This window comes from Schistocerca gregaria, chromosome 10 (assembly GCF_023897955.1).
Source record: "Schistocerca gregaria isolate iqSchGreg1 chromosome 10, iqSchGreg1.2, whole genome shotgun sequence".
Classification (NCBI taxonomy): Eukaryota; Metazoa; Arthropoda; class Insecta; order Orthoptera; family Acrididae; genus Schistocerca; species Schistocerca gregaria.
Genome location: NC_064929.1, coordinates 122,859,252 through 122,886,423, shown reverse-complemented (window position 1 = coordinate 122,886,423; position 27,172 = coordinate 122,859,252). Strand labels below are relative to the sequence as shown.

Sequence of the window (27,172 nt, the reverse complement as noted above, 5' to 3'; positions counted from 1 at the left end):
TCACAATACAGTGAGCGACCTTATTTGTCTATAGCTGACACAGCTGTGGAGTGACAGGCGTTGCCAACGGCGCTTGATTTCCACTGTCGAATACTGCCCGACCTATATTTATTTGTGTGGCCTAAGTGGTGTTATGAACGAGCTTTTCCTGTACCCTGCATCGTTTCACTCTTTCGAAACCTGTGCTGTAATTGATAAATGTAATAGAAGATATGTTAATGCTGTTAACAGGCAGCTGTTGTACCAGAATGTCTGTGAGTGCATCATGGACACCAGATAACATGATTGACAACCCCCACACAATACCCTGGACAGATATAGGCTTCACGTGGTGAAATTAGCTGAGATCGAACACAGAGATATGTCACTAACATTTCAAACAGGTGGTCTACGGCAGCACTTAGAGATAATGCATTTCCAAGCTGGGCACTCCACGTGTCCTTAGATAAACCAGCGTCCCTGTATATAACACTCTGCCAGGTGTCTGGGGAGCTGGCCTTTCCTCAGTACAGTTATCTCCACTCCGGTCAACGCAGTAGCAAGATGCGAGCCCTGCTGTTGGTAACACTGCTAGTCGCAGGGGCCCTTGCCACTGCTCCACAAAAGCCCAGGTGAGTCCCGTCACTGACTCTGGACCGACAACTGAGGTCTCGATGAGCAGCAAACGTTGATTCCCCACTGGAAACACTTGTTTGTAGACAACCGATAATTGCTATTCTGACAAGTTCTGTACTTAAACAAAAATCGTCCAAGAAAAGATAGATGAGAAGAATTTTTTTTTGAATCAAAATTACAGTGAAATTTCGAATAATGTCAAATATTGTATATTGCTCTCTACTTCAATTTAACTTACTTTGCCTTCTTCATTTATTTCCACATTTTGTCAAGGAATTCTTCCCAGTTCTACACTTCCTCTGCATCTCCCTGTTTTCTTTTCTACCTACAGTTCTCGCAGATCTGTTCTACTTCTCCTGTCCTCGTTTCATTTCTCCTATACCAGTATTAACTTCAAGACCTCTAGTCTTTCTCTCTTCCTCGTTTTCGACATTACTTCTAGCTCTCCATCTACTTCTAATTCTGCTTACTCTTCTTCTAATTCCCATTTATGCTGCTTCGGTTTCTAGTAATCCAGTTTTCATCCCTCTCTTCCCACACCCCAATACTTTTCAATTTTCATTCTACTTCTATCTTTCCATGTTTCATTCTACTCTAATTATTTTATATCATCACATCTTGAATGATCCAGAAAAGGTATAAAAAGTACAGTCAGAAAACCATATTACCATTTCATGTTGGTTATATCTGTCGACTCGAAAATGATCTTAGGTAAAAATTAAGACTAAATGAGAAAACTTCAGAATTTAACATTTTTAGTTGGTTTTAATATGTCTTTTCCGATACTTAAATTTTTTTTCAACCCCCTTCATTCATCTTCTATTCTCTCCCCTTATTTCGTCCTCTGTGCTCCTCTCATTTTCCTTCCAGTTCTACACCCATATCTACTGCTCATTCACATTTTCAGCTTCCCTAGTTTTTGTAGTTGACGACAGGAATTTTGGACTTTTGCTGCAATGTGGCCCTGAAATAACTCCATGATGACAGATAAAATTTGTGTTGGACTGGGATTCGTATTTTTCTTCTACTTTCTCTACTGCTTCTCCTTCTGCTTCTACTGCTCATTCTTTCCTTCCCTTTCATACTTCGTCTTTACTTTTGTCTCTCTCTATTTTCCCCACCTTCTCATATTCTGAATTAACATTCTCTACAATTTTCCTCTTTCTGCACTTGCTGTCTCTAATGACTCTTCTGAACAATAAAAACACAGCTATCCTGAAAATTTGCTTGAATGGTCAACATTATACTTAAAGTTATGAGCAGACTTCTTAAGTAATAGAAGCAAGTACGTTGTCCTCGATGGTGAGTGTTCATCGGAGGTGAGGGTATCATCTGGAGTGCCACAGGGAAGTGTGGTAGGTTCGCTGTTGTCTTCATCCATGTAAATAATCTTTTGGATAGGGTGGATAGCAATGTGCGGCTGTTAGCTGATGATAGGATTTGTGATTGGTGAAAAGAATGGCAGCTAACTCTAAATATTTATAAATGTAAATTAATGCAGATGAATAGGAAAAAGAATACCCTAATCTTTGACTACTCCATTACTAGCGCAGCGCTTGACACAGTCACTTCGATTAAATATTTGGGCGTAACACTGCAGGGCGATATGAAGTGGGACAAGCATGTAATGGCAGTTGTGGGGAAGGCGGATAGTCGTCTTCGGTTCATTGGTAGAATTTTGGTTTATCTGTAAAGGAGACCAGTTACAAAACACTAATACAACCTATTCTTGAGTACTGCTCGGTCGTTTGGAATCCCTATCAGGTGGGATTGAGGGACGACATACAAGCATTTCAGAGGCGGTCTGCTAGATTTGTTACTGGTAGGTTTGATCATCACACAAGTGTTACGGAAATGCTTCAGGAACTCGGGTGGGAGTCTCTGGAGAAAAGGAGACGTTCTTTTCGTGAGTCGCTACTGAGGAAATTTATAGCACCAGCATTTGAGGCTGACTGCAGTACAATTTTACCGCCACCAACTTATATTTCGCGGAAAGACCACAAAAATAAGAGAGATTAGGGCCCGTACAGAGGCATATAGCCAGTCATTTTTCCCTCGTTCTGTTTGGGAGTGGAACAGGGAGAGAAGATGCTAGTTGTGGTACGAGGTACCCTCCGCCACGCACCGTATGGTGGATTTCGGAGTATGTATGTGGATGTATATTTATATAAATACTTTATTGTAATGATGATATTTGCTATGTTGCCTGAGACTCATAGCATGATTTTCCTGTTTTGTGAAAGGCTGGAACATCACAGCACTGGTACTCTATGACAAATCAACGCTAACAAAGCACACCAGTCTCTGAAGAACAACATTAAGTAAATTGTGAACATTTTAATAACATCAGGGTGATGCTCTGGAATATGATGCAGAAATTTTATTCTCTCATAATTCTGCTTACAGTAATAGTCTGTCAAATACTGCTTCTTCCTTATTTCATACTTTTTGTATCTGCATCACCTAAACATTTTGACAAATACTGCTTCATAACAGTGCCACATTTAAAGCAAGTATTGGTTCCTTAGCTTTCGAAATTTGCGTCATTACTCTTGATCAATTTTGGATGCTTCCTCATCAAATTTTGGGTAATTACATTGTTCTATACTATACAGTGTACTGAATAATCAAGCTGCTGAGTACCGTGATCATGTTGAAACTTTTTTCATCAACATACTTGTGGAGGTGTATTTATAATACATAACATGCACACTTTATTTGCCTGTCATTTAGGTAAGACAACTGTAAAACTGAAAGCTTTAATTTTTTTTCCCTTCAACCACATGCATCATACATTGTATTGGATAGCATTCATACTTATAATACCTCTGCCATTCACTGAAGCAATGCATGTCACACACACACACACACACACACACACACACACACACACACACACACACACATATATATATATATATATATATATATATATATATATATATATATATATATATATATTATCGAGCGAGATTCGCAGTGGTTAGCACACTGGATTCACATTTGGGAGGACGAAGGTCCGATCTCGCGTTCTATGATTCTGATTTAGATTTTCTGTGATTTCGTGAAATCGCTTAAGGCAAATGCTGGGATGGACCCTTTGAAAGGGCTTAGCTGAATACCTTCCACAGCCTTCCCTAATCCGTTGCTATCGATGGCCTCACTGTTTGGTTCCCTCCCACGAATCAACCAAACATATATCTCTTCTTGTAAAGCACACTGTTGATTTTAAAAGATACACAATGTAAACGCTGTTGCTGGTGTTTTGTGAGAAGCAGCACACATGGGCAGGTCTCACTCACCACATAATGCTATGGGCCGTTCCCAAGACTGTGGTAGGTGGTGTGTTGGTTTATACAGGGTAAGCAAAATGAAACTGGCACGGAAAAATATTTAAAGTACCATAAGATAGACATCCCAATCTGCATCGTCTAACCTGCGAGGGGTGATGTAAGATGGGTTGCCTACCTTATGCTGTTTGAAATCTTATCTGTGCTGGTTTTCTTTTGCTCTCCTTGTACAATCTATTCGATGTACAACTGGCCTTGCAAGGAAGTTTGAGAAAGAGACAGGTGTAGCCATAATGTATGCTCATGAACTCAAACGTTCCATGACAATGCGAAGACTTACCAGTGCAGATGTCGATACTCAACACTAGTACCGTAATTGACTATTGTAGTCTATACACTACAGAGAGGTGGATCTTAAACACTCTTTCTCTCTACCGATTATGCACAGCTTCATTAATTTGGCTATGAGGACCCACAGAACCACTGATGTAAGATGCACAATACGAAGAGTGCGGTTTCCAATTAGTACAGTGTGAAGATACATCATTTTACATCAAACTGTTTGTTCTGCTGTGCCTGGGAGCAATATAGTGCAACCTATTTTGATGCAACTGACAAGTAACTAAATGAATCAGAAGTTGATCTGCTGGTAGCAACTGTACCCTTCACGTAACTGATAATTTTCGGAACAATAAGATCGATTCTTCCGAAAGTTTATATACCACAATATATATAGTCATGCTTCAGCAGAGAAGAGAACATTTCAGGATCATCCTTTACTGAATGTAATAGGCAGCTGCAGTATTGACACGACGTTGTTCTTTTATTTGGGTGGTTTTGGTTTGATTATGCTACTAACACACAAAGTTGGAAGCGGTAAACAGCGTAATTTCTTTCTTGACCTACTTCCAACACCACAAATCACAAGAAACTGCTGCACTTTGGCAGATAATTTATGCGAAATCAAAGAGCTATGTTGGGACATTTCTCACCATATATTTTTTTCTAATCCTTTACAAATATTATCCAACAACGAGAGATATTAATTTCTTGTAAAAATAATAATTATATCTCATATGTGTGTAGTTCTCAGGGTATCTTAAAAATGAATGAGTTGATTCAATTTAGAGCTGCTGGCTGTATGAATATGCAAGTAAATTCCAGTTTCTTAAATCTGATTAATCTTTTATGATGGAAATTTGTAGTACATTCCACTGCTTGCCTACATATGTAACTATGTGTTTTACCTGGACTAAGCTGTTAGCCAGGGATAACCAGTGTTAATTCTGTAGTCGTAATGTAATAGCTTTCACCTTTCTTCTTGTGCCTATTTCATTTTGCTACATTAAGAGCAGAACTGTAATTGCAAGTTTAAAAAAAAAGATGCCTGTCTCTGAGTTCGAAGGTCAGCCTTGGGTCATTCCAGTGACTGGCAGAGACGATTGATGAGACCAGCCTTGCATGTGGAGTTCCAACGAAACTCACAATTTTCTATCTGAACACCTAGAAATTTGAACCGTTCTGTTTCACTAATCATATGCCTGTTCCGTGAAATTAAAACGTCAGGTTTTGTTGAATTGTGTGTTAGAAACTGTGAAAACTGAGTCTTACTGTGATTTAACATTAGTTTATTTTCTACAAGCCATGAACTGTGGTCATGTACTGTACTATTTGTAACTGAGCCAATATTGCACACAACATCCTTTACTACGAAGCTAGCGTCATCAGCAAACAGAACTGTTTTAGAGTTACCTGTAATTCTAGAGGGCATATCATTTATATATATAAGGAACAGGAGTGGCCCCAAAACTCATCCCTGGGGCACCCCCCCAGCCTCCCAATTGATAGAACCCCACTCAGACTCCACATCACAGCCGTTATCAACACTGTGAATAATGACCTTTTGCTGCCTGTTGCTAAAGTAAGAGGTGAACCAATTTTGAGCCACTCCCCTTATTCTATAATGGCCCAACTTCCGGAGCAATATTTGTGATCAACACAATCAATTGCCTTAGTTAAATTTAAAAAATACGCCAAGTGTTCGAAACTTTTTGTTTAGCCCATCCAATCCCTCACAGATAAAAGAGAATGATATAGCGTTTTCAGTTGTTAAACGACTTCTAAAGCCAAACTGTATATCTGATAGCAAATGCCTTCAATGATTGCATAATAGGTGTAAAACTAAGCATGGGACTATAGATAGAGAGATGCTGAATGAAAAGCATTTAATTGTCAAGAGTACTGTGTCTTCAGTGACCTTTCTCAGAACACAAAGAAATTCTGGTCATATGTAAAAGCTGTTAGTGGCACCAAAGTTAGTGTCCAGTCCCTGGCGAAGGAGATAGGAACTGAAATAGAGGATATCAAAACAAAAGCTGAAGTGCTTAACTCTGTTTTGAAATGTGCCTTTACAAAGGTAAACCCAGGAGAACTGCCCCAATTTAATCCTGATACCACTGAAAAGGTGAATGAAATAAGTATTAGTGTCAATGGTGTTGAGAAACAGCTGAAATTGTTAAAATTGTACAAAGCTCCAGGCCGCAATGGAATCCGTGTGAGATTATATACTGAATTAGTGGCTGAGTTAGCCCCTTCGGTCTATCGTAGGTCCCTTCAACAAAAAACTTTGCCTAGTCCTTGGGAAACAGTGCAGGCCACACCCGTCTATGACAGGGGTAGTAGAAGTGGTCCAAAAAACTGCAGCCCAGTACCCTTCGCATAGATTTGTTGTAGAATCTTAGAACATATTCTGAGCTCAAACGCAATGAGATGTCTTGAATAGAATGACCACCTCAACGCCAACCAGCTTGGATTTCAAAAACATCGATCATGTGAAACCTAGCTCACATTTTTCTCATATGACATACTGAAAGCTCTGGTTCAAGGCAGCCAGGCAGATGCAGTCTTTCTTTATTTCCGAAAAGCATTTGACTCTGTACTGCACCTACACTTATTCTCAAAAGTACGATCGTATGCGGTATCAAGTGAAATTTGTGATTCGATTGAGGTCCTTTTGGTGGGGAGAACACAGCATGCTATCTTGGATGGAGAGAATCATCGTCAGATGTAGAAGTAACTTCTAGTGTTCCCCGGGGATGTGGATTGGGACCACTGCTGTTCGTGTTGTGTATTAATGACTTTGTAGACAATATTAATAGTAAAGCCAGTCTTATTGCAGATGATGTAGTTATCTGTAATGAGGTACTATCTAAGGAAAGCTGCATGAATATTCAGTCGGATCTTGACAAGATTTGAAAGTGGAGGACAGATTGGCAACTTGTTCTAAATGTTCAGAAATGTAAAATTTTCACTTCGCAAAACAAAGAGACATAGTATCCTATGACTATAAAATCAATGAGACACTGCAGGAATCGGCCAACTCATACAAGTACCTGAGTGTAACGTTTTGTAGGGATATGAAAGGCAATGATGACACAGGTTTAGTTGGGGATAAAGCTCATAGTAACCTTCGATTTATCGGGCGAATACTGGGGAAGTGCAAACAGTCTATGAAACAGATTGCTTAGAATTCAGTCGTGAGAGCACTTCTAGTGTGTGTGACCTGTATCAAACAGGACTAAGAGGGAACACGTTATACAGAGAAGAGCAGCACGAATGGTCACAGGTTTCTTTAATCCGTGGAAAAGTGTTACAGATATACTGAAGGAACTGAACTGGGAGACTCTTGAAGACAGAAGTCTATTAACGAAGTTTCAAGAACCGGCCTTGAATAACTACTTTAGGGACACACTGCGGCCCATTACGTATCACTCACATAGGTATCGTGAGGATAAGATTTGAATAATTTCTGCATGAGCAGAGGCATTCAAACAATAATTCTTCCCACATATCGTATGCGAATGAAACAAGAAGAACCCCCAGTAACTGGTACAATGGGATGTACCCTCTGCCATGAAGCCCCCTGTGATTTTCAGAGTGTAGATGTAGATGTACATGTACAGTTAACACAAAGCAACATTTTTGTGTTAAGCAGATATTCAGTATCATAGTTTGTAAACAGATAAATCAATTTTATAAAATGAAATGAATATTTCCAACATTTTATTTATATATTATGATAAAAATATTGATGGCCAGTTGTTGATTTATCATTATTTGCACCACCTTTACTTCAAGTGTAAATTTATAAAGATTTTTCTGAATTTTATATATCTACATGACAAATTGAATCTACCTATTCATGCCACAGCATAAAATGAGGAGACCAACATTTGAGGTAACAAACTCCCACAAATGTATTACACTCATCATCTATGTCTGTTATCTAATGCACTCTTCCCAAGTTTCAATATTCGCCTCATATTTCAATGTCCCGTTTTAGTTCTACTTTGCTTGTCGCATAGAGTTTCTTCCTGCACAGTTTAATCTTAATTAAGTGCTTTTAGACCTGATCCCTGTTACAGAATATTGTGAGATCTGGATGAAACTGTCATTTATCTGGTAGTAAAAACTGCAAAAGATTTTAAAACTGTTAAAATTTTCATACTGTCAAGTGGCCATATAGGTGTACAAAGATATAGTTTCTACTTTAGGACTATAGAGAGAATCACTTCTGTGTCATCTAATGAAAGATCGCCAACCATTCAGAAGAGAGAGTTATGTTTGCTTTTGTCTGTAGATCACGTGTGTAACGTGTGTGACCTCATGCAAAGAAGGCTGCTGCTCAGATTGAAATCTGTTTAGTATTCAGCGCATGTCTGGAGAGAACATAATTGTGAAAGCGAGTTAGAGGTCGTTGGCGACCACGGAAAGTGGGGGCGGAATGTGATGTGGTGTGCATACAGCGCGAGCTACTGAGGGAGCAGAGAGAAAGAGAGAGATGTGGAGAGAGAGAAAGGAGGGAAATTCAATTTCAGTTGGCTGCACTGCCCCGGGTCGCTGCGCCTCATCTGCGACACAGACTGCGTGACTTGAACAGCCAATGAGGGCCGAGTGGGGGCCGTGGTGGGGGGTTAGCCGGTGGGAGGATGGAGCGGGGTGGCGGGGGGAGAAAGCAAAGCCCGGCCAGCGACGGCCGCTTGCCGGCCACACTCATTTGTTCGGAGGTCAAGCGCCGGCAGCGAGTTGCAGTAGGGCCAACTGCTGCTTGGAGCCAGCAGTGCCTCTGCGGCAAGTTTCTCCAGGTCTCGTTCGCCTTCAGCGGCGTGTCTCAGCTGGATGAAACCGTTCACCTACTCCGGCTGGCAGCCTTCAGGAGAGGGAAGTTATTGCGAAAGCCGAGGCAGAGAGTTGGGGTTTCGGAGGAGAGAGAGAGCCGGTGTTTGGGCAGAACTGGAGGTCTGTAGAGTGGCCGCTTGCTGATGCAGGTCACGTCGCAGCTAATATGAAGCCGGACTGCTGCAGCACGTATCACACGGCCTGAGGGGCGAATAAAACGCTACGTACTGCTGCTTTCCAGCCTGGCCCAAAAGTTGTGGCTTCGAGTTCTTTGCGTATCTGCAGTTCCGTCTCGGACTACTGTGGAACTGGACACTTTACAGCTGAATAAACTTCGAATCAATGTGACAGAAACAATTCGCCATCCCATTTAGGCATGTGTGAGACAGGTGATATTTTTACTATTCGTTTTTCCTTTTGCGATTGTACAGCCACCTCCATTCCATGAACAGTTCTGATGTTTACTCGGCCATTAATCCTGTTGTATATTCAACCTCTCTTATACATTATTATCTTCAATAATTCACATGGTATGTTCACCATGAAGAACCCATACAACATTGACTTCATTTATAATACATATTTTACAAAACTTTTAGCATGTAGAAAGCAAGGCAACATTCTCTGGAGAGGGAAAGCTTTATCACTAGCTGCTTCATCCTCACGAGGAGTATTTTGTGCCCACCTTTTGAGAAAATTGTCATCTAGACAGTTGGTTTATATTTGTAAATATTGAAAAAATGTAAATTTTTTTTATGAATTCTTCAAACAGATTTCATCTATGTTTTAAATTTTTCATTAAACATAATGCAAAAGTTAATATTTCGAGAATGAGGGACGCACCAGTACCACTTTATGTTGAAAGTAAAAGTCAACAAAAGTGAAGGAAATGTAATTTTCCTAAAAGTTTTTTTGGGTCTTATGAGGTCATAAGAACACTTTGCTTGATATGCGCTGATATTGTAAAGAGAATGAAAAACGTATTTTCGGATCGTATATCCTTCTTACACAATAGCACCTGTTTCAATAGTGTGTTGTTAATATGATTCAACAACAATTAACGATTTTTTATTTGGGTGGACACAAAGTAACACTCAACCCCTTTGATGCCACAGAAAGTACATTGGTATTGCTATGGTTAATAGTATCTTGGTCTGCATTGGGAGGCAATAAAGCAGCGAGTGTACATGGCAGGGGTTCTATATAGCTTTGACACGGGTTCTGAGCACATGTGACACTAGACCTTTAAACACAGTTCACGTAACTACCATACATTATGATGCTGGCGCCAGACAGCTTTCCAACTGAATGCTACTGGGTTCAGATTAGGCGAATTTGGTGAATTTGAGCTCCGTGTAATCCCCCCAAACCAATGGAGCACGAGTCCGGTCTTGTGACACGAACAGTTATCCTGTTGGAATACGCCATCACCGACAGGGAAGACATCAAAAATGAAGGGATGCAGGTGATCATTAATATTGCCCGTGCAGTCCATTACTGCCATGATGCTTTCAGTTACTACTACTACTATAGGCCTGAAGGAAGTGCAGGTGAATGTCTAACATGGGATGATTCTTTCTACATTAGCTTGCATCCAGTACACGTTTCGAACCGTCTGAATGGTGGTGTATCCAGACACAACTATTGACGTGGTGTAGCACCGAGCACATGGCACTGTGATAACCACACTGGACTCGGGAAGACGACAGTGATTCAGGTTTTCAGTGATTGCACTAAATTGCTTCGGGAAAATGCTGGGTGATTCCTTTAAAAAGGGTATGTCCGAACCGCTTTTCAATGCTTCCCTTATCCAATGGGACTAATAACCTTGCTGTTTGGTACCCTCCGCCCAAACCAATTAACTTACTGATCTGGTGTAACAAAAAAATCTCGATCCGTCTGATGAGACGACACTGTTCCTATTGATCCACAGTTCACCCTCGATGATAACTTGCTCAGCGCAATGGTAACTGACTGTGACGTTGGGTCAGCACGGGAATGCGTAAGTGTCACATGACACAGAGCCCCATGTTCAAAAGTGCACGCTTAATGGCGTGCTCTGAAGTACTTGTGCCTGCAGAGAATGGCACCTATCTTGCTATACAGAGTGGACCAGCTTCTAACCTCTGATTCTGTACTAAAGTGTCTATGTCCAACATCTGGACGCCTATTTTTGGTTCCCAAGTCCTTGAATCACTTTCTATCACAGCTCACATCAATAGGACAGTAGCAGTAGATCAGGTTTGACTCTTCCAAGGTTGTCTTCTCCAGTTGTCGGCCGATAACAATCTGCCCTTTGTCAATGTCTCTAGCGTCAGTAGATTTCCCAATATGCGGCTCTCATCGCTGACAGGCCCACTTCATAACCGAGTGACATTCAGTGTCCTGCGGGTGGAGTCCATATTGTATTGGCTTGTTAAGGTGCATAGCCATATTTACAGGATCCTACACTGTCCAGTCACCACCTATCAGAAGCCCAAATAACCACCACTAGCAGTGCATACTACTGCCTGACGTGGAGGAAGAGAGCCGTCGAGCTTCTGCAAGGTACCGGCAGGAATGTGAAGCCGTTCTGACTCCAGAGCTGTGGCCAGCTGCGCCAGGTCCCTCGGCTGAGAATCCATGATGGGTATAGCCCAATTAAGGTGATCCTACAAATTCTAGATTGCGTTTAATCACAGAGTCTGGTGGATAGGACAGTACTGTAAACTTGTCCTGTTGCTCTTTCAGCCTCGCACTTACAATGCGAGCTACTTGAGAAACTGCATTGTCCTGCTGGAAGATGACATCGTGGAGAGATGTACCATGTAGCATTTTCCTGCGGGTAGATGACATCGTGCCGAAAGGATACAAACTGCATACAGGGAGGGATATGGTAGATGACATCGTGCCGAAAGGATACAAACTGCATACAGGGAGGGATATGGTCCCCAAGGATAGATATGCATCTACTACACTTGTGTTGATCCATTGTGCCATCCAGAACGACGAGATCTGCATCTACATCTACACTTACATCCATACTCCGCAAGCCAGCTCACGGCGTGTGGCGGATGGTACCTTGAGTACCTCTATCGGTTCTCCCTTCTATTGCAGTCTCGTATTGTTCTTGGAAAGAAGCATTGTCGGTATGCCTCTGTGTGGGCTCTAATCTCTCATAGTCTCTTCGCAAGATATACGTAGGAAGGAGCATTATACTGCTTGAGTCTTCGGTGAAGGTATGTTCTCGAAACTTCAACAAAAGCCCGTACTGAGCTTCTGAACGTCTCTCCTGCAGAGTCTTCCACTGGAGATTATCTATCATCTCCGTAACGCTTTCGCGATTACTAAATGAACCCGTAACGAAGAGCGCTGCTCTCCGTTGGATCTTCTCTATCTCTTCTATCAACCCTATCTGGTACGGATCCCACACTGGTGAGCAGTATTCAAGCAGCTGGCGAACAAGTGTACAGTAACTTACTTCCTTTGTTTTCGGACTCCGTTTCCTTAGGGTTCTTCCAATGAATCTGTCCGTGATCTGCTTTACCTACGATCGACTTTATATGATCATTCCATTTTAAATCACTCCTAATGCCTACTCCCAGATAATTTATGGAATTAACTGTTTCCATTTGCTGACCTGCTATATCGTAGCTAAATGATAAACGATCTTTCTTTCTATGTATTCGCAGCACATTACACTTGTCTACATTGAGGTTCAATTGCCATTCCGTGCACCATGCGTCAATTCGTAGCAGATCCTCCTGCATTTCAGTACAATTTTCCATTGTTACAATCTCTCGATATACTACAGCATGATCCGCAAAAAGCCTCAGTGAACTTCCGATGTTATCCACAAGGTCATTTATGTATATTGTGAATACCAACGGTCCTACGACACTCCCCTGCGGCACACCTGAAATCACTCCTTCTTCGGAAGACTTCTCTCCATTGAGAATGACATGCTGCTTTCTGTTAACTAATAACTCTTCAATCCAATCACACAATTAGTCGGATAGTCCACATGCTCTTACTTTGTTCATTAAACGACTGTGGGGAACTGTATCGAACGCATTGCGGAAGTCAAGAAACACGGCATCTACCTGGGAACCCGTGTCCATGGCCCTCTGAGTCTCGTGGACGAATAGAGCGAGCTGGGTTCCACGCGGTCGTCTTTTTCGAAACCCATGCTGATTCGTACAGAGTAGATTTCTAGTTTCCACAGAAGTCATTATATTCGAACATAATACGCGTTCCCAAATTCTACAACTGATCGACGTTATAAATATAGGTCTGTAGTTCTGCACATCTGTTCGACGTCCCTTCTTGAAAACGGAGATGACCTGTGCCCTTTTCCAATCTTTTGGAACGCTACACTCTTCTAGAGACCTACGGTACACAGCTGCAAGAAGGGGGGCAAGTTCCTTCGCGTACTCTGTGTAAAATCGAACTGGTATCCCATCAGGTCCAGCGGCCTTTCCTCTTTCGAGCGATTTTGTTTTCCAATCCCTCTGTCATCTATTTCGATATCTACCATTCTGTAATCTATGCGACAATCTGGAGAAGGAATTACAGTGCAATCTTCCTCTGTGAAACAGCTTTGGAAAAAAAATTAGTGTTTCGGCCTTTAGTCTGTCATCCTCTGTTTCAGTACCAATTTGGTCCCAGAGTGTCTGGACATTTTGTTTTGATCCACCTACCACTTTGACATAAGACCAAAATTTCTTAGGATTCCCGAGACCATACTGCTCCCCACTATGATCTGGTTCCTTCCAGTGACGGTTGCAGGCTATTCGCTTTCAGGTGTTCAACGACATACACACCTACAGTCATTGTTCCGATGGAGCACGAAACGTGATTCATCTTAAGACCTCACGTATGTCAACTCAGTGCGGTATTGGAGAGCAAAATCCAGTCTTCATCGCCGATGAACAATACTTAACATTCGTATATGAACCAGACGCTGTGGAGGCCCATACGCAGCAACGTTTGCTGAGCGATCGTTGAAGGAACAGAGTTTGTTCTTCCCCTGTGTACTCTGATTTGTGTTTGTACACTATTTCCATCGCTGTCAGCAAGATGTTCCTTCTCTAAAGCAATCATCCTATGTACCATGTTGAAACCTTTCTTCATTCCCGAATTTAGAAATACTTTGCACCTTACAATACTGCCACAATTAAAAGAAGCAACAGCATCAACCACACCAGTGTGAAGTGTTTCTATTGCAACCAACACAGTGTTGGAGATTATTGGCCATGTAACACCATTTTCACTTTCATTGGGGGTTTTGAGTTTTTCCATGAACACACTTTATAAACATTTCAGATGCTCCTAAGTCTCTGGATATACATTTTATCACTTCCATTACCGCATCAGGCAGATTATGTTCAAGAGTGTACACTTCACCAGTTAGCAATCCCTTGTTGTACTTATAGCAACTATTTACCCCTTTGGGACAGAAGTAGTGATGGGGACTTTCATCGGTTGAAACAGTATGAAACAATCTGAGCAGCCGTCTTCGGTTGTCTGCAGATGACGCTGTCGTTTATCGACTAATAAAGTCATGAGAAGATCAAAACAAACTGCAAAACGATTTAGAAAAGAAATCCGAATGGTGCGAAAAGTGGCAGTTGACCCTAAATAACGAAAAGTGTGAGGTCATCCACATGAGTGCTAAAAGGAACTCGTTAAGGGCGGTAGGACGTCAAACGGGCCGATTTGGAGCAGGAGAAGCACCACAGGACATTTTAATTTCCGCTGTCTATACTTTTAAAAATAAATTCATAAAACCACAACAGCATGACCAGGAAGAATTCAGGATTCATACTCATAGCAGTGGAAGCTCAAAAACGTAACAAAACACCTTTTTTTTACATGTGAAATTTCATCATTTTTTCACTTACTACTGGCTGCATTTGTTGCTATATGTATACTTTTCTTCCTAAGAGAGATTCTTCAATAACTTTTGCACAGCATACAAACCATAGTTACAGGTGTATGAAACTCTAGAAGTTATTTCATTTATGAAGAAATGAATACTGTTACATTTTAAACTTCATGTTTAGAACAAAATCAAGTTTTATCGTTAATGATCTAAATTTTTTCCACAGTTTTTTAATAGATTTGGAAAATTCTAGAGCAAGTCAAAAAATGATGAAATTTCACGCGTAAAAAAGAGGTATTTTGCTACGTTTTTGAACTTCCAGTGAGATGAGTGTGAGTCCTCTATCCTTCCTGGTGATGGTGACAAAGTTTTATGAATTTATTTGTAAAAGTATAGACAGTAGAAATTAAAATTGACTCTTCTGCTCGAAGTCGGTCCGTTTGACGTCCTACCCCCCCTTAATCTTCGGTTGCACGATAAATCAGTCTAATCGTAAATTCAACTAAATACCTAAGTATTGCAATTACGAAGAACTTAAATCGGAAAGAACACATAGAAAATGTTGTGGGGAAGGCTAACCAAAGACTGCGGAATATTGGCAGGAGACAGATAATGTAACAGACCTGTTAAGGAGACTGCCTACACTACGCTTTTCCGTTCTCTATTAGAGTACTGCTGCGTGGTGTGGGATCCACACCAGATAGGACTGTCGGAGTACATCGAAAAAGTTCAAAGAAAGGCAGCACGTTTTGTATTATTGCGAAATGTGGGAGAGAGTGTCACAGAAATGATACAGGATTTGTTATGGACATCATTAAAGAAAAAGGCGTGTTTCGTTGCGTCGGAATCTTCTCACGAAATTCAAGTACCCAACCTTCTCCTCCGAATGTGAAAATATTTTGTTGACACCGACTTACATAGGGAGGAACTATCACCAAGATAAAATAAAGGAAATCAGAGCTCTTACGGGAAGAAATATGTGTTCATTCTTTCCGCGCGCTAGACGAGATTGGAATAATACAGAATTGTGAAGGTGGGTCAATGAACCCTCTGCCAGGCACTTAAATGTGATTAGCAGAGTATTGATGTAGATGTAGAAAAAAAAGAGCTGAGCAGCTTTCTTCATTTCATCAACACATTTTTGTGTTTTGGCTTATAACCATTCCGTAATAGTTCTGTATTTTTTCAGTTATACGCTCATTTAACCATCTCTTCTCATCCAGCCCTTTACCGTCACTGAGTTTTTGATTTTTGTATGAAGCTTTTAGTAGCCGAAGTCTTGAACCCTTTCATTTCTGTGAATCTCCAATACACTCAAATTTCTGCACTATAACATCAATTCCATATGCCTTCAGTTCTTGAATATGTTTGAAAGTTTTAGAACCACCGTCACCAAAGTAATTAACACAACGTACTTTATCAGACGCAACAGAACGTTGAAACGTATTAACAACGCCAGGCACTTCCATTCCACCACTATTGCCACTATAGTTAGTTGTTCAATTATTTTAATACGCACCTTTATCTTTTTCCGGACACCTACAATGTTTAAATATTACGGATACATCTAAAACTTTATTCATATTGGTGGCAGATACTACACCATGAAGAGATGTGTGTGTGTGTCTGTTTATGCCAGGCACCATCGAATGCTGCAGTCGGGTCTTCTTTTACCACTGTTTTCTATTACTGCCTCTTCCACAGCTTTCTTCATAGATTCTGTATAGATATCTTCTACTTTATACCCCGTAAATCTAGTATAGTTCGTAAACTTCGTTGAGGGATTTGGAAGATCCATCATGCCACAGAAATCTGCACCTGCAGTAGAACCCTTATCAGTTGTACCCAAGGCATAAAAAAATCTGATGTTGTGTTCTTAGATTTTGTTACCACTTTCTTCATTCCGAAAGATGGTCATGTTTGAAGTCTTATCACACTTCACTTCCATTTTAATGGCAAGTCCTACGTGATTTTTTATTAAGTGTTCCAGACCGACTTCACTACACTGAATACATCATACGCGTTTTGCTTAAAAAATCCATTGATTACTGACATATCAAATATTTCATTTACATCCAACTCGTCCATAAAACATTCAAACTTTTCGCTTAATGAGCCAAGATCCTCTGCGAAGTTCTGCACGTTTACCAGCAAGGTTAGGTTCCCACACTTGGTTATCGTCTTTATTGTTTACGGTAATAACACCTACCTTTGGCTTTCCAACATTTCGCCTTTTGACGAAAGCCTTCAGAGGATTTCTAGTCTCTTTGCGCTTACCCATAATGATCCTTCAATGAAACGGAGACTTTAATGGACAAAATTCGCTACGAATATTTTCAATATTACAAAAGATTAAATAAAAATGGAACAAATGACAATCTAGCGAGCCATATATTATTCGACCTATTACAAGTTACCCACAACACTTATTTCTTAACACTTATTTTCTCTCACGTCACTAAAATGTACATGATGAACATGTAGATTCATGAGCACAACATTTGACAGCTCATTAACAGTGCCACAGTTCGTCACATCCATGCAGAACATATTTCAAAAATATTTTCAAAATATTTGTAGTCTTTTGAAATGAATAAATTATATCTGCAGAGTTTTAAAATGCAAAAAAGTAAAATTGGACATTTCATGATTTTGAATATTTCCAGAGGCCCTCAAAGTAATGTATTAAAGGATCAGCTTACCCTACGTTCGCCAGATGTATTCTGGAGTAGTAAATAGAACTGACGGAGAACAAAATGGTTCAAATGATTCTGAGCACTATGGGACTTAACATCTGAGGTCATCAGTCCCTTAGAACTTACAACTACTTAAACCTAACCAACCTAAGGACATCACACACATCCATGCCCGAGGCAGGATTCGTACCTGCGACCGTAGCGGTATCGCGGTTCCGGACTGAAGCGCCTAGAACCGCTCGGCCACAAGGACCGGCGATGGAGAACACCGAAGGAGTTTAAGGAAGGGCAGGTCATTTTGCATTATCACGAAATGACGAAAATAGCCTAACGAGCAAGTCACATATTTGAAACTTCGTGGCAGATAAAAACTGTGTGTCGGAACGAGAATCGAACTCGGGACTTTGCCTTTCGCGGGCAAGTTCTCTACCAACTTTTTTTTCTCCTTTTTTTCTCTTTTGTTCGTTGAATCTGCAGGGGCGGACGTCGTAAGACATGCGTTTGTTGTTGCTAGATTAACTTAGTTTTTTTATATCCAACAGTTCTACCCAAGGACGATTCACGGCCCGTCCTCACAGCTTTAATTCCTACAGTACTTCTTCTCCTACCTTCCAAACCTCGCAGAAGCTCTCCGTTGCAGAGCGAAAATTTCATTCTGGAATCATCCCCAAGGCTGTGGCTAAGCCATGTCTCCGCAATATTCTTTCTTCCAGGAGTGCTAACTTTGCAATGTTCGCAGGAGAGCTTCTGTAAAGTTTGGAAGGTAGGAGACGGGGTACAGGCGAAATTAAAGCTGTGAGGAGGGGGCGTGAGTCGTGCTTGGGTAGCTCAGTTGGTAAAGCACTTGCCCAAGAAACACAGAGGTCCCGAGTTTGAGTTTCGGTCCGGCACACTGTTTTCATCCGCAAGGAAATTTCATACCAGCGCACACTCCGCTGCAGAGTGTAAATTTCGTTCCAGTCACATATTTGCTTCGTTGCGGCAGTATCTTTTTCACAGTTGCAATCATCGACTTTCTCCTCCGATTGACAGGATCTTTCAGAGAAATAACTACCGCATTTTACCGACATGACGTATTAGGTTGTTGGTACCGTAATTTTCCCAAACCCGCCAGGGTAGCCGCGAGCGGTAACGCGCTGCTTCCTGGACACGGGTAGGTGCGGCAGCCCCATCTCGAATCCGCCCGGCGGATTAACGACGCGGGCCGATGTGCCGGCCAGCCTGGATGTGGATTTCAGGTGGTTTTCCACATCCCGCTAGGTGAATACCAGGCTGGTCCCCATGATCCGCCTCAGTTACACGGCTCGCAGACATCTGAACACTTCCGCACTATTCCATGGATTACACTCGACGCATGCTGTTGGGGTGCACTAATTCTGTCCCGCAGGGTACGGGATGGCGGCAGGAGGTGCATCAGCCACCCCTTATAACATTAACATGCCAAATCCGATTATCGATGGCTGACCCTGCGAAACTGCGGGACAAGGCTCCAGTGATAGAATAGTACCATCCTTTTCCTCCCTCCCTTCGTTGGAAAAAAAATTATTTGGGTAATGTGCACATACTGTATTTCGGGTGGTTGGCTCATTCTGGTTAGCTGAATACCTCCCTCACTTGGCGCTGGACACCGAAGCTCACTGTGACAATCAGTGACGAGAGACATTCTAAATTTAGGGCTGTTTGAAAAATTTCGATATATCGACATTTTTACTAGTTATGTCGATATACGTCGTCGTATCTTTTTGCGTCGGTATATCGATATTGAAATGACAATAACGAGTGCAGATATTTTTATTTTTCATTATACCTTTGTTGCGACTTTCGATAAATACTTGAAGATGTTCTTTTGACATTGTACACTAGCACTCCGTCTTCAGGCCACAAGTGGCCTACCGGGACCATCCGACCGCCGTGTCATCCTCAACTGAGGATGCAGATACGAGGGGCGTGGGGCCAGCACACCGCTCTCCCAGTCGGTATGATGGTTTTTTTGACCGGAGCCGCTACTATTCGGTCGAACAGCTCCTCAGTTGGCATCACGAGGCTGAGTGCACCCCGAAAAATGGCAACAGCACATGGCGGCCGGATGGTCACCCATCCAAGTGCCGGCCACTCCCGAGAGTGCTTAACTTCGGTGGACTGACGGGAACCGGTGTACCCACTGCGGCAAAGCCGTTGACCTTTTGACATTGTAGTAGAACAAAATTTTACTTTCACTGTCTCAAAGAGCCATACCACTTTTTGAGCTTCAGCCACGCCCAGATTTTCTCTTTGACTGTGTGAAGCAAGTATAGATGGCACAAAGCAGGTGTCCGTTTGCAACGTTTAACTTCACCACTCAAATTTGACACTACAACTGCTAGGTCTCTGGCTTCTGCAGAAATGAAAAAAACAGGAAGTCTACAAGAAGTGTTCCAGACAAATCCGATATGTGACGAAACCGAAGCACGGACCCATCGGACACATTTTATTGTGCCACTTACCTGCAGTTACCGTTGGTAGTAAAGTGGTTATCGCCAAGCGTGAATGTGTATCGTTTCCTAAGGGGTATGAACTGGCTGCTAACTTGTTCATAAACAGGATATATAATAGTAAATCAATATTTAAAGATACAGCACTAAAACAGTCAATATGTTTACAGTGTGCAGCCGATATATATGTAGCCGGTACGACGGAATTTTCCTTCGATATATCGATAATTTTATTTCGATGAACTGATAGCTGATAAAGACATTCTTTTTAAATATCCATATATCGGATACCCTATATGTTTTAAAATATCAACAGTCTTAATTCTGACAACCAGTTTCCGTGAGATCAGCGAAGTTAAGCACTTTCGGACGAGGCCGGCACTTGGATGGGTGACCATCCAGGCCGCCATGCGCTGTTGCCATTTTTTGGAGTGCACTCAGCCCCGTGATGCCACTTGAGGAGCTACTCGACCGAATAGTAGCGGCTCCGTCAAAGAAAACCATCATAACGACCGGGAGAGCGGTGTGCTGACCACACGACCCTCGTATCTTCATCCTTAACTGAGGATGACATGACGGTCGGATGGTCCCGATGGGCCACTTGTGGCCTGAAGACGGAGTGCGTTAATTGTGACACGTCGTGGTGAATCTGGCGCCGGTGCAGATAAAGTTTCTTCCTCCACAGCTATTTTTGTATTGTGATCAAGATAAACATTTCCTACAGAGTTCGGTTGGGACTCCTTACTCAAGATAGGTAAGACGTACTTACAAAGCATTTCGTATGAGGTTATAGTTTGAAGCGTGCTCTTTCTTATATAATTCATAAATCATATCGTCCAAAGTTCATTTAAGGGTTAGGTTGTGCCTAAATCGAAGTAAGGGATGGAGCCTAATAAAGGGTACGAATAGCTAGCACAATTTAGGGTACACGAAATTTTGGGGGTTAATTTACACAAACAGATGTTCCGAATTTGGTTTCAGATGCCACCTTTCCAGTGTCTGAGAGACAAAGACATTGGGCCACTGATGGGTTGGAAGTGGATGCAAACAGTTTCAAAAAATGTCTACTTTATCCTTGTAATCCCTTGGTTTCTCAATCTGTGGATTTTGCTTCAGAACAACCTGCAGCAAATGCGGATAAGGCCTCAGAAGTCACAGCAGGGACATTGTCGAATGCACTCCATCGAATGTCAGGAACGGTTTCTACTTTTGAAAGTAGCCCACCTCCTCTACTTTCAGCATTAAAACTAACAGCAACAGCAGATAAATCAGCAGTTTTGACATCATATCCCTTTAAAAAATACTGGCTAAAGCGAGAAAGAAAGCAATTACCGAGACTTCAGGAAAGAGACGATCTTCAATAAAACCTACTGCAGGAGCTTTATCTGATCCATGTGACAAACCTTCAATATATGGGACTACCAAAGAGTAGCTGTAGAAGTAACCAGAGTAGTATCACGTTGAAGAAGGCTCCGACTCAAGCGTGGATGAAACCACCTATAAAGACTCATCAACTGAATATGAAAAGGGTAACGAGTTCATTTACTGTGAGCAACAATGGTCAACTAACACACTTAAATAGACCTGTGCATCGTGTGCTTCCGCTTGTATTATGGTTTTTATGTACATGCTAAGCGTGATATTTGGAAAGATTTTGTATCTAACGTCTGTATCACAAAACACAAAGAAAGAGCGTTTCTCTTGTTATGGTTGAAACATCAGTAGACTATCCAACATTTGTACAACAGTCTTTACTTTCGGTAACAAAAGAAAACATTTGGTTCGAATAAAGGCTGTGTTATTAATTCCTCAAATTTTAGTGTTTATTTACAACCTGTAACTGGGAAACTTGAAAACTCGAAATTAGGAACCATATATACTGTATTTTGGAGGTAAAAATTACACGTTTTAATTCATTGTTCAGCTATTACGTAATGAGAAAGTATTCCTGACATTTTTTACAATGGAAATATGTAAATATTCCATAGTAATAGTATATCACATTTTCCACGATTAAACAATAAAAATATGACTGACATACTCTGCTTTGAAGAATAAGAGCTGTGCAGAGGTAATAACAAATCGTAACGCAAAACTAAACTGTTGGAATGAGATGGCAAGCCTTTTATACTGGTAGAGCGATTAATTTGCAAGTATTTTGAACAGTGTAGATTGCTTGAATAATGAACTTTGACATAAAACCTATGATAATTAGTTTTGCAAAACTGATCACACATCCCAGAACTAAAATTATACGCAACACAGAAAAACGAGACTGTCTGGAATGACATAAGTTGGCCCTGACTGAACAAAAACGACCTCAAAATATTTAGTCCGTACCTTTATTCTGAGCATTAATGTAGGAAAACCCCCAGTTGGGAAACTGAGCTAAAATTCGTTGGTTACTGTCGAGTTGCAATTTACAATTTCTTCATTGATACTTCAACCATTAAAAGTCATTTTTTAGTCACTTGACCCGGAACAGATCCAAAAAAGCTAGTAGGCATGAGTGCCTATTGACAAAAATTTACTTTGCTGTTAACGGCCAAGCCATTTTACTTAAAACCGACTTTGATAAAACATTTGGTAACAAATCAAAATTTTCCAAGTAATGAAATTAAAAACTTTACTTTACCTCTAACAGCCAATCCATTTTACTTAAAACAGGCTTTCATAAAGCATTTAATAACAAAATTAAAACTTTCCACCAATTTGCATACAATTTCGCTACCGAACATGTAGGAAGCCAACTTCTTTTAAACTTTGGTACAACAAGATATTAAATTACAAGGGCTTGCCAGCAGGGAGGCAGTACTAGCCATTTCAAAGAATGCCAAGTAGATTAAAACAATCAAAGTAAAGATGCAGTCATTCACCTTTAACTAACAATTTAAAGCCATGTAATTTTAAAAAACCACGAATAAAAGGTAAAGGTAGACCTTTTAAACAGTGGTAAAAAAAATCAGAGTAAAATACAACCATTTAACATTTTACAACTTTAATACCATGTCCTGCCACCAAAATGTCTTGGGATAGAAATAAATAACCGATTGGGTGTAAGGGCGGCCACAATTGTCTTCCGAAGGCTGGTCAGGCTAGAAGCGGAATAACAGACCCACAACGCCTGACATTCAGCAATCACATCGACCTCACCCGAGGCCAGGGGAGGAGGAGGAATCAAATCAGGAACCATAAACCCTGCCCAAAAATACACTTCCTCCCAGGCAGTCAAAAGATCACTGTCTATAATTACACCGGCGACAGGGAGATGATATCCGAACGCTGGAGGCCACAAAGCAGGAAAAATGTAATCTAAAACAATAATCACTGCCCAAAACTACACTTCCTACAGGGCAGTACTAACAAGCGGAAAAGATCACTGGCTATAAATAGACCGGCGACAGGGACAGGAAACCCGAAAGCAGGAGGCCACAAGGAAGAAAAGACGCTGGTTGCACAAACAAAAATTCTTCAGTTAACATCTAAACCTTCAACCAACTTAACTTGCAGTTTATCAGGGAAACAGCAGGAGAACTCCGATGAAAAGGTTCCTCACACCCGACCGTGTCCACGTCGCCAGCGTACCCAACTGGGCACAGTCACGCAGCCACGCGCTCTGTCACCGCAGCCCTCGTCTTCTCTGCACCCACGGCGGCGAAATACCACTCCTCAGGTTAGGCGAGTTACTAGTCCATCATTCCCGCCTCCAGACGGACAATTCAAAGACGTCCGTTGTCGCTCCCACCGAGTAGTGACTCGGAACCACAGCCGTGGCCCCCGGGTGTTCACAGCAAGAGCTTACAGCCTTGTCCCGTCAACTCCTCCCACACGTCCCGCACCGCCAGGATAGACCACGCGGCTTCTCGGAGCAACAGCCAACTCTCCACCGCCACGCCACGCCGCGGTCTCAACTACGACATTCTCTAATTCCCGATTTTAAAAACCGACCGACCGACTCGTCACCGCTAGGCTACCAAACGGCCATTCCCCCAAAGATCTTATTCCCTCCACAAGGCTAACAGGAAGCAACGACTCGAAGATCGATAAGACCAGGCACGCCGCCAAAAGGGAATCTCAACAGAATCGTACCCAGCATAACAATAAATATGGAAGAATCAATTAACGATGGATTGGAAGGACTCAGGACAATCTCTACAGCGCGATATATGTTGAGAGTCGTCACAGAGCTCACACTTGGTTTCTTTCCTACTTTTGAAAAAGCATCGTGAATTAAGTAATTGTAAGAGGGAGGTAGGTGAAAAGTGGCGCTACAATAATAAGACAGTGACTTCAAAAAAAATCACCTTATAATTCCTCTTCACGTATGTAAAAGATTCCATTACACTTTCTCCTGTCCTGTTCAGTTACCACTACATAATCAACTTAATTAAAGAATTCGATAAACTGAGACCTTACATTTGAAACATAGCATTACAACTGCTTCCTCACTTTAATACAACTAACCATTATCCACTCATGTACCTACTCGTACACCAAAGATGATGACCTAACTCTGTAATACAACTTACAATTTGACTGCTCACTCACATGCAACAGCTCGATAACAATTACTGTACAATCGATTAATACTCAAATGTCAGCTATCACTGGTAATTCTACACTTCTGGCCATTAAAATTGCTACACTGAGCAGAAATGCAGATGATAAACGGGTATTCATTGGACTAATATATTATACTAGAACTCACATGTGATTACATTTTCATGCAATTTCGGTGCATTCTCATAAATCAGTACCCAGAACAACCACCTCCGGCCGTAATAAGGTTTTTGATACGCCTGGGTATTGAGTCAAACAGCTTGGATGGCGTGTACAGGTACAGCTGCCCTTGCAGCTTCAAGTAGATACCACAGTTGATCGAGGATAGTGACTGGCGTATTGTGACGAGCCAGTTGCTCGGCCACCATTGACCAGACGTTTTCAATTGCTGAGAGATCTGTAGAATGTGCTGGCCAAGGGAACAGTCGAACATTTTCTGTATCCAGAAAGGCCCGTACAGGACCTGCAATATGCGGTCGTGAATTATCCTGCTGAAATGTATGGTTTCACAGGGATCAAATGAAGGATAGAGCCATGCGTCGTAACACATCTGAAATGTAACGTACACTGTTCAAAGTCCCGTCAATGCGGTGACCGAGACGTGTAACCAATGGAACCTCAAACCATCACGCCTGGTGATACGCCAGTATCAATGAGTGTTCCGTGCGATGTCGCCAAAACGGATGCGACCATCATGATGCTGTAAACAGAACCTGGATTCATCCGAAAAACGATGATTTGCCATTCGTGCACCCAGGTTCGTCGTTGAGTACACCATCGCAGGCGCTCCTGTCTGTGATGCAGCGTCAAGGGTAACTGCAGCCACGGTCTCCGAGCTGATAGTCCATGCTGCTGCAAACGCCGTCGAACTGTTCGTGCAGATGGTTGTTGCCTTTCAAACGTCCCCATCTGTTGACGCAGGGATCGAGACGTGGCTGCACGATCCGTTACAGCCATGTGGATGAGATGCCTGTCATCTCGACTGCTAGTGATACGAAGCCGTTTGGATCCAGCGCGGCGTTTCGTATTACCCCCCTAAACCCACCGATTCCATTTTCTGCTAACGGTCATTGGAACTCGACCACCGCGAGCAGCAATGACGCGATACGATAAACCATAATCGCGATAGGCTACAATCCGACCTTTATCTAAGTCTGAATCGTGATGGTACACATTTCTCCTCCTTACACTAGACCTTTATCAAAGTCGGAATCGTGATGGTACACATTTCTCCTCCTTACACTAGACTTCACAACAACGTTTCACCAGGCAACGCCGGTCACCTCCTGTTTGTGTATGAGAAATCTGTTGGAAACTTTCCTCATGTGAGAACGTTGTAGGTGTCGCTACTGGCGCAACCTTGTGTGAATGCTCTGAAAAGCTAATCATTTGCATATCACAGCATCTTCTTCCTGTCGGTTAAATTTCGCGTCTGTAGCACGTCATATTCGTGGTGTAGCAATTTTAATGGCCAATAGTGTAAAGTTAAAATGTTACCCGATAACTGGACACTTTCCGCTACACTCTTGGTCTGAGGATACATCGCTATCGATGTGTTAGGTAGTGACGAGTCCAATAACCAAATGGCTATGTCTCATATGCCAGCAGTGGGTCTGACGAATTAAATCAAATTATACCTGCAGTACCGAATCGACTGAAACAGGCGGATGCGAGCAAAATCAAAGCTGTGCGATGCAGGTGAGATCGACTGTGAAGAGCGGGATAATTAAGTAACGAGGGATCCCCAGCATTCAAAGGGTCCAGAGTCGCCGTGGTGTGGAAGGAGGGAGGGGTGGGGGATGGGGAGAGAGACCGCAAGCAGAGCAGGCGGCTGCCGTGGCTTAGCGCCGCAGTTGGCAGCCCTGGCGGCAGGTGTTTTAGGGGGATCCCCGCTGCGCGCTGCCGGCCCCGAATTACGCGTCCCTAATTGGCTGCGTGCCTCGCGGCCAATCAGCTTAACGCCCTCCCTTCCCCTACCCCAGCCACCCTCGCCATCAGGGCTTCTGTGCAAATACCGCCGAATCCAATGTCCGCACCGATCCGCGTGCAAGGGGACACGGCACGCATGTAGGCTCAGTAGATAATTCAGAGCCCTCGCGTGTGCCTGCAGAGCACTGAACGTCCACGTTCAACAGTAATGCCAACTCTGACAGTGTCCAGGTGAACTGTGACTAGTAAACTCGTATACAGGGTGGTCCATTGATAGTGACAGGGCCAAATATCTCACGAATTAACCATCAAACGAAAAATCTACAAAGAATGAAACGCTGTAATAGTGACAAAGTACGTGGTATCACGTAACATTTCGCCAGTGGGGACGGTATTTGCTTCGTGATACATTACCCGTGTTAAAGTGGACCGTTCACCAATTGCGGAAAAGGTCGACATCGTGTTGATATATGGATACTGTGATCAAAATGCCCAACGGGCGTGTGCTAGTTACGTTATTTAGGGAAACAGAAAGTGTTTAGCCATATCTGAAACGTCAACCACGACCTG

The 27,172-nt window shown here is 42.2% G+C and overlaps 1 protein-coding gene across 1 annotated transcript in view; it reads left to right on the top strand.

Annotated features, from left to right (window-relative positions):
* The first annotated feature begins 488 nt into the window (after positions 1 to 488).
* The window catches only part of LOC126293465 (uncharacterized), an 84,554-nt gene continuing 57,870 nt past the window's right edge, over positions 489 to 27,172 (top strand). Inside the window, exon 1 of the mRNA XM_049986707.1 lies at positions 489 to 611. Within this exon, the coding sequence (XP_049842664.1) occupies positions 544 to 611 (68 nt within the window). The 5' untranslated portion in view covers positions 489 to 543. The remainder of the gene's footprint in view (positions 612 to 27,172) is intronic.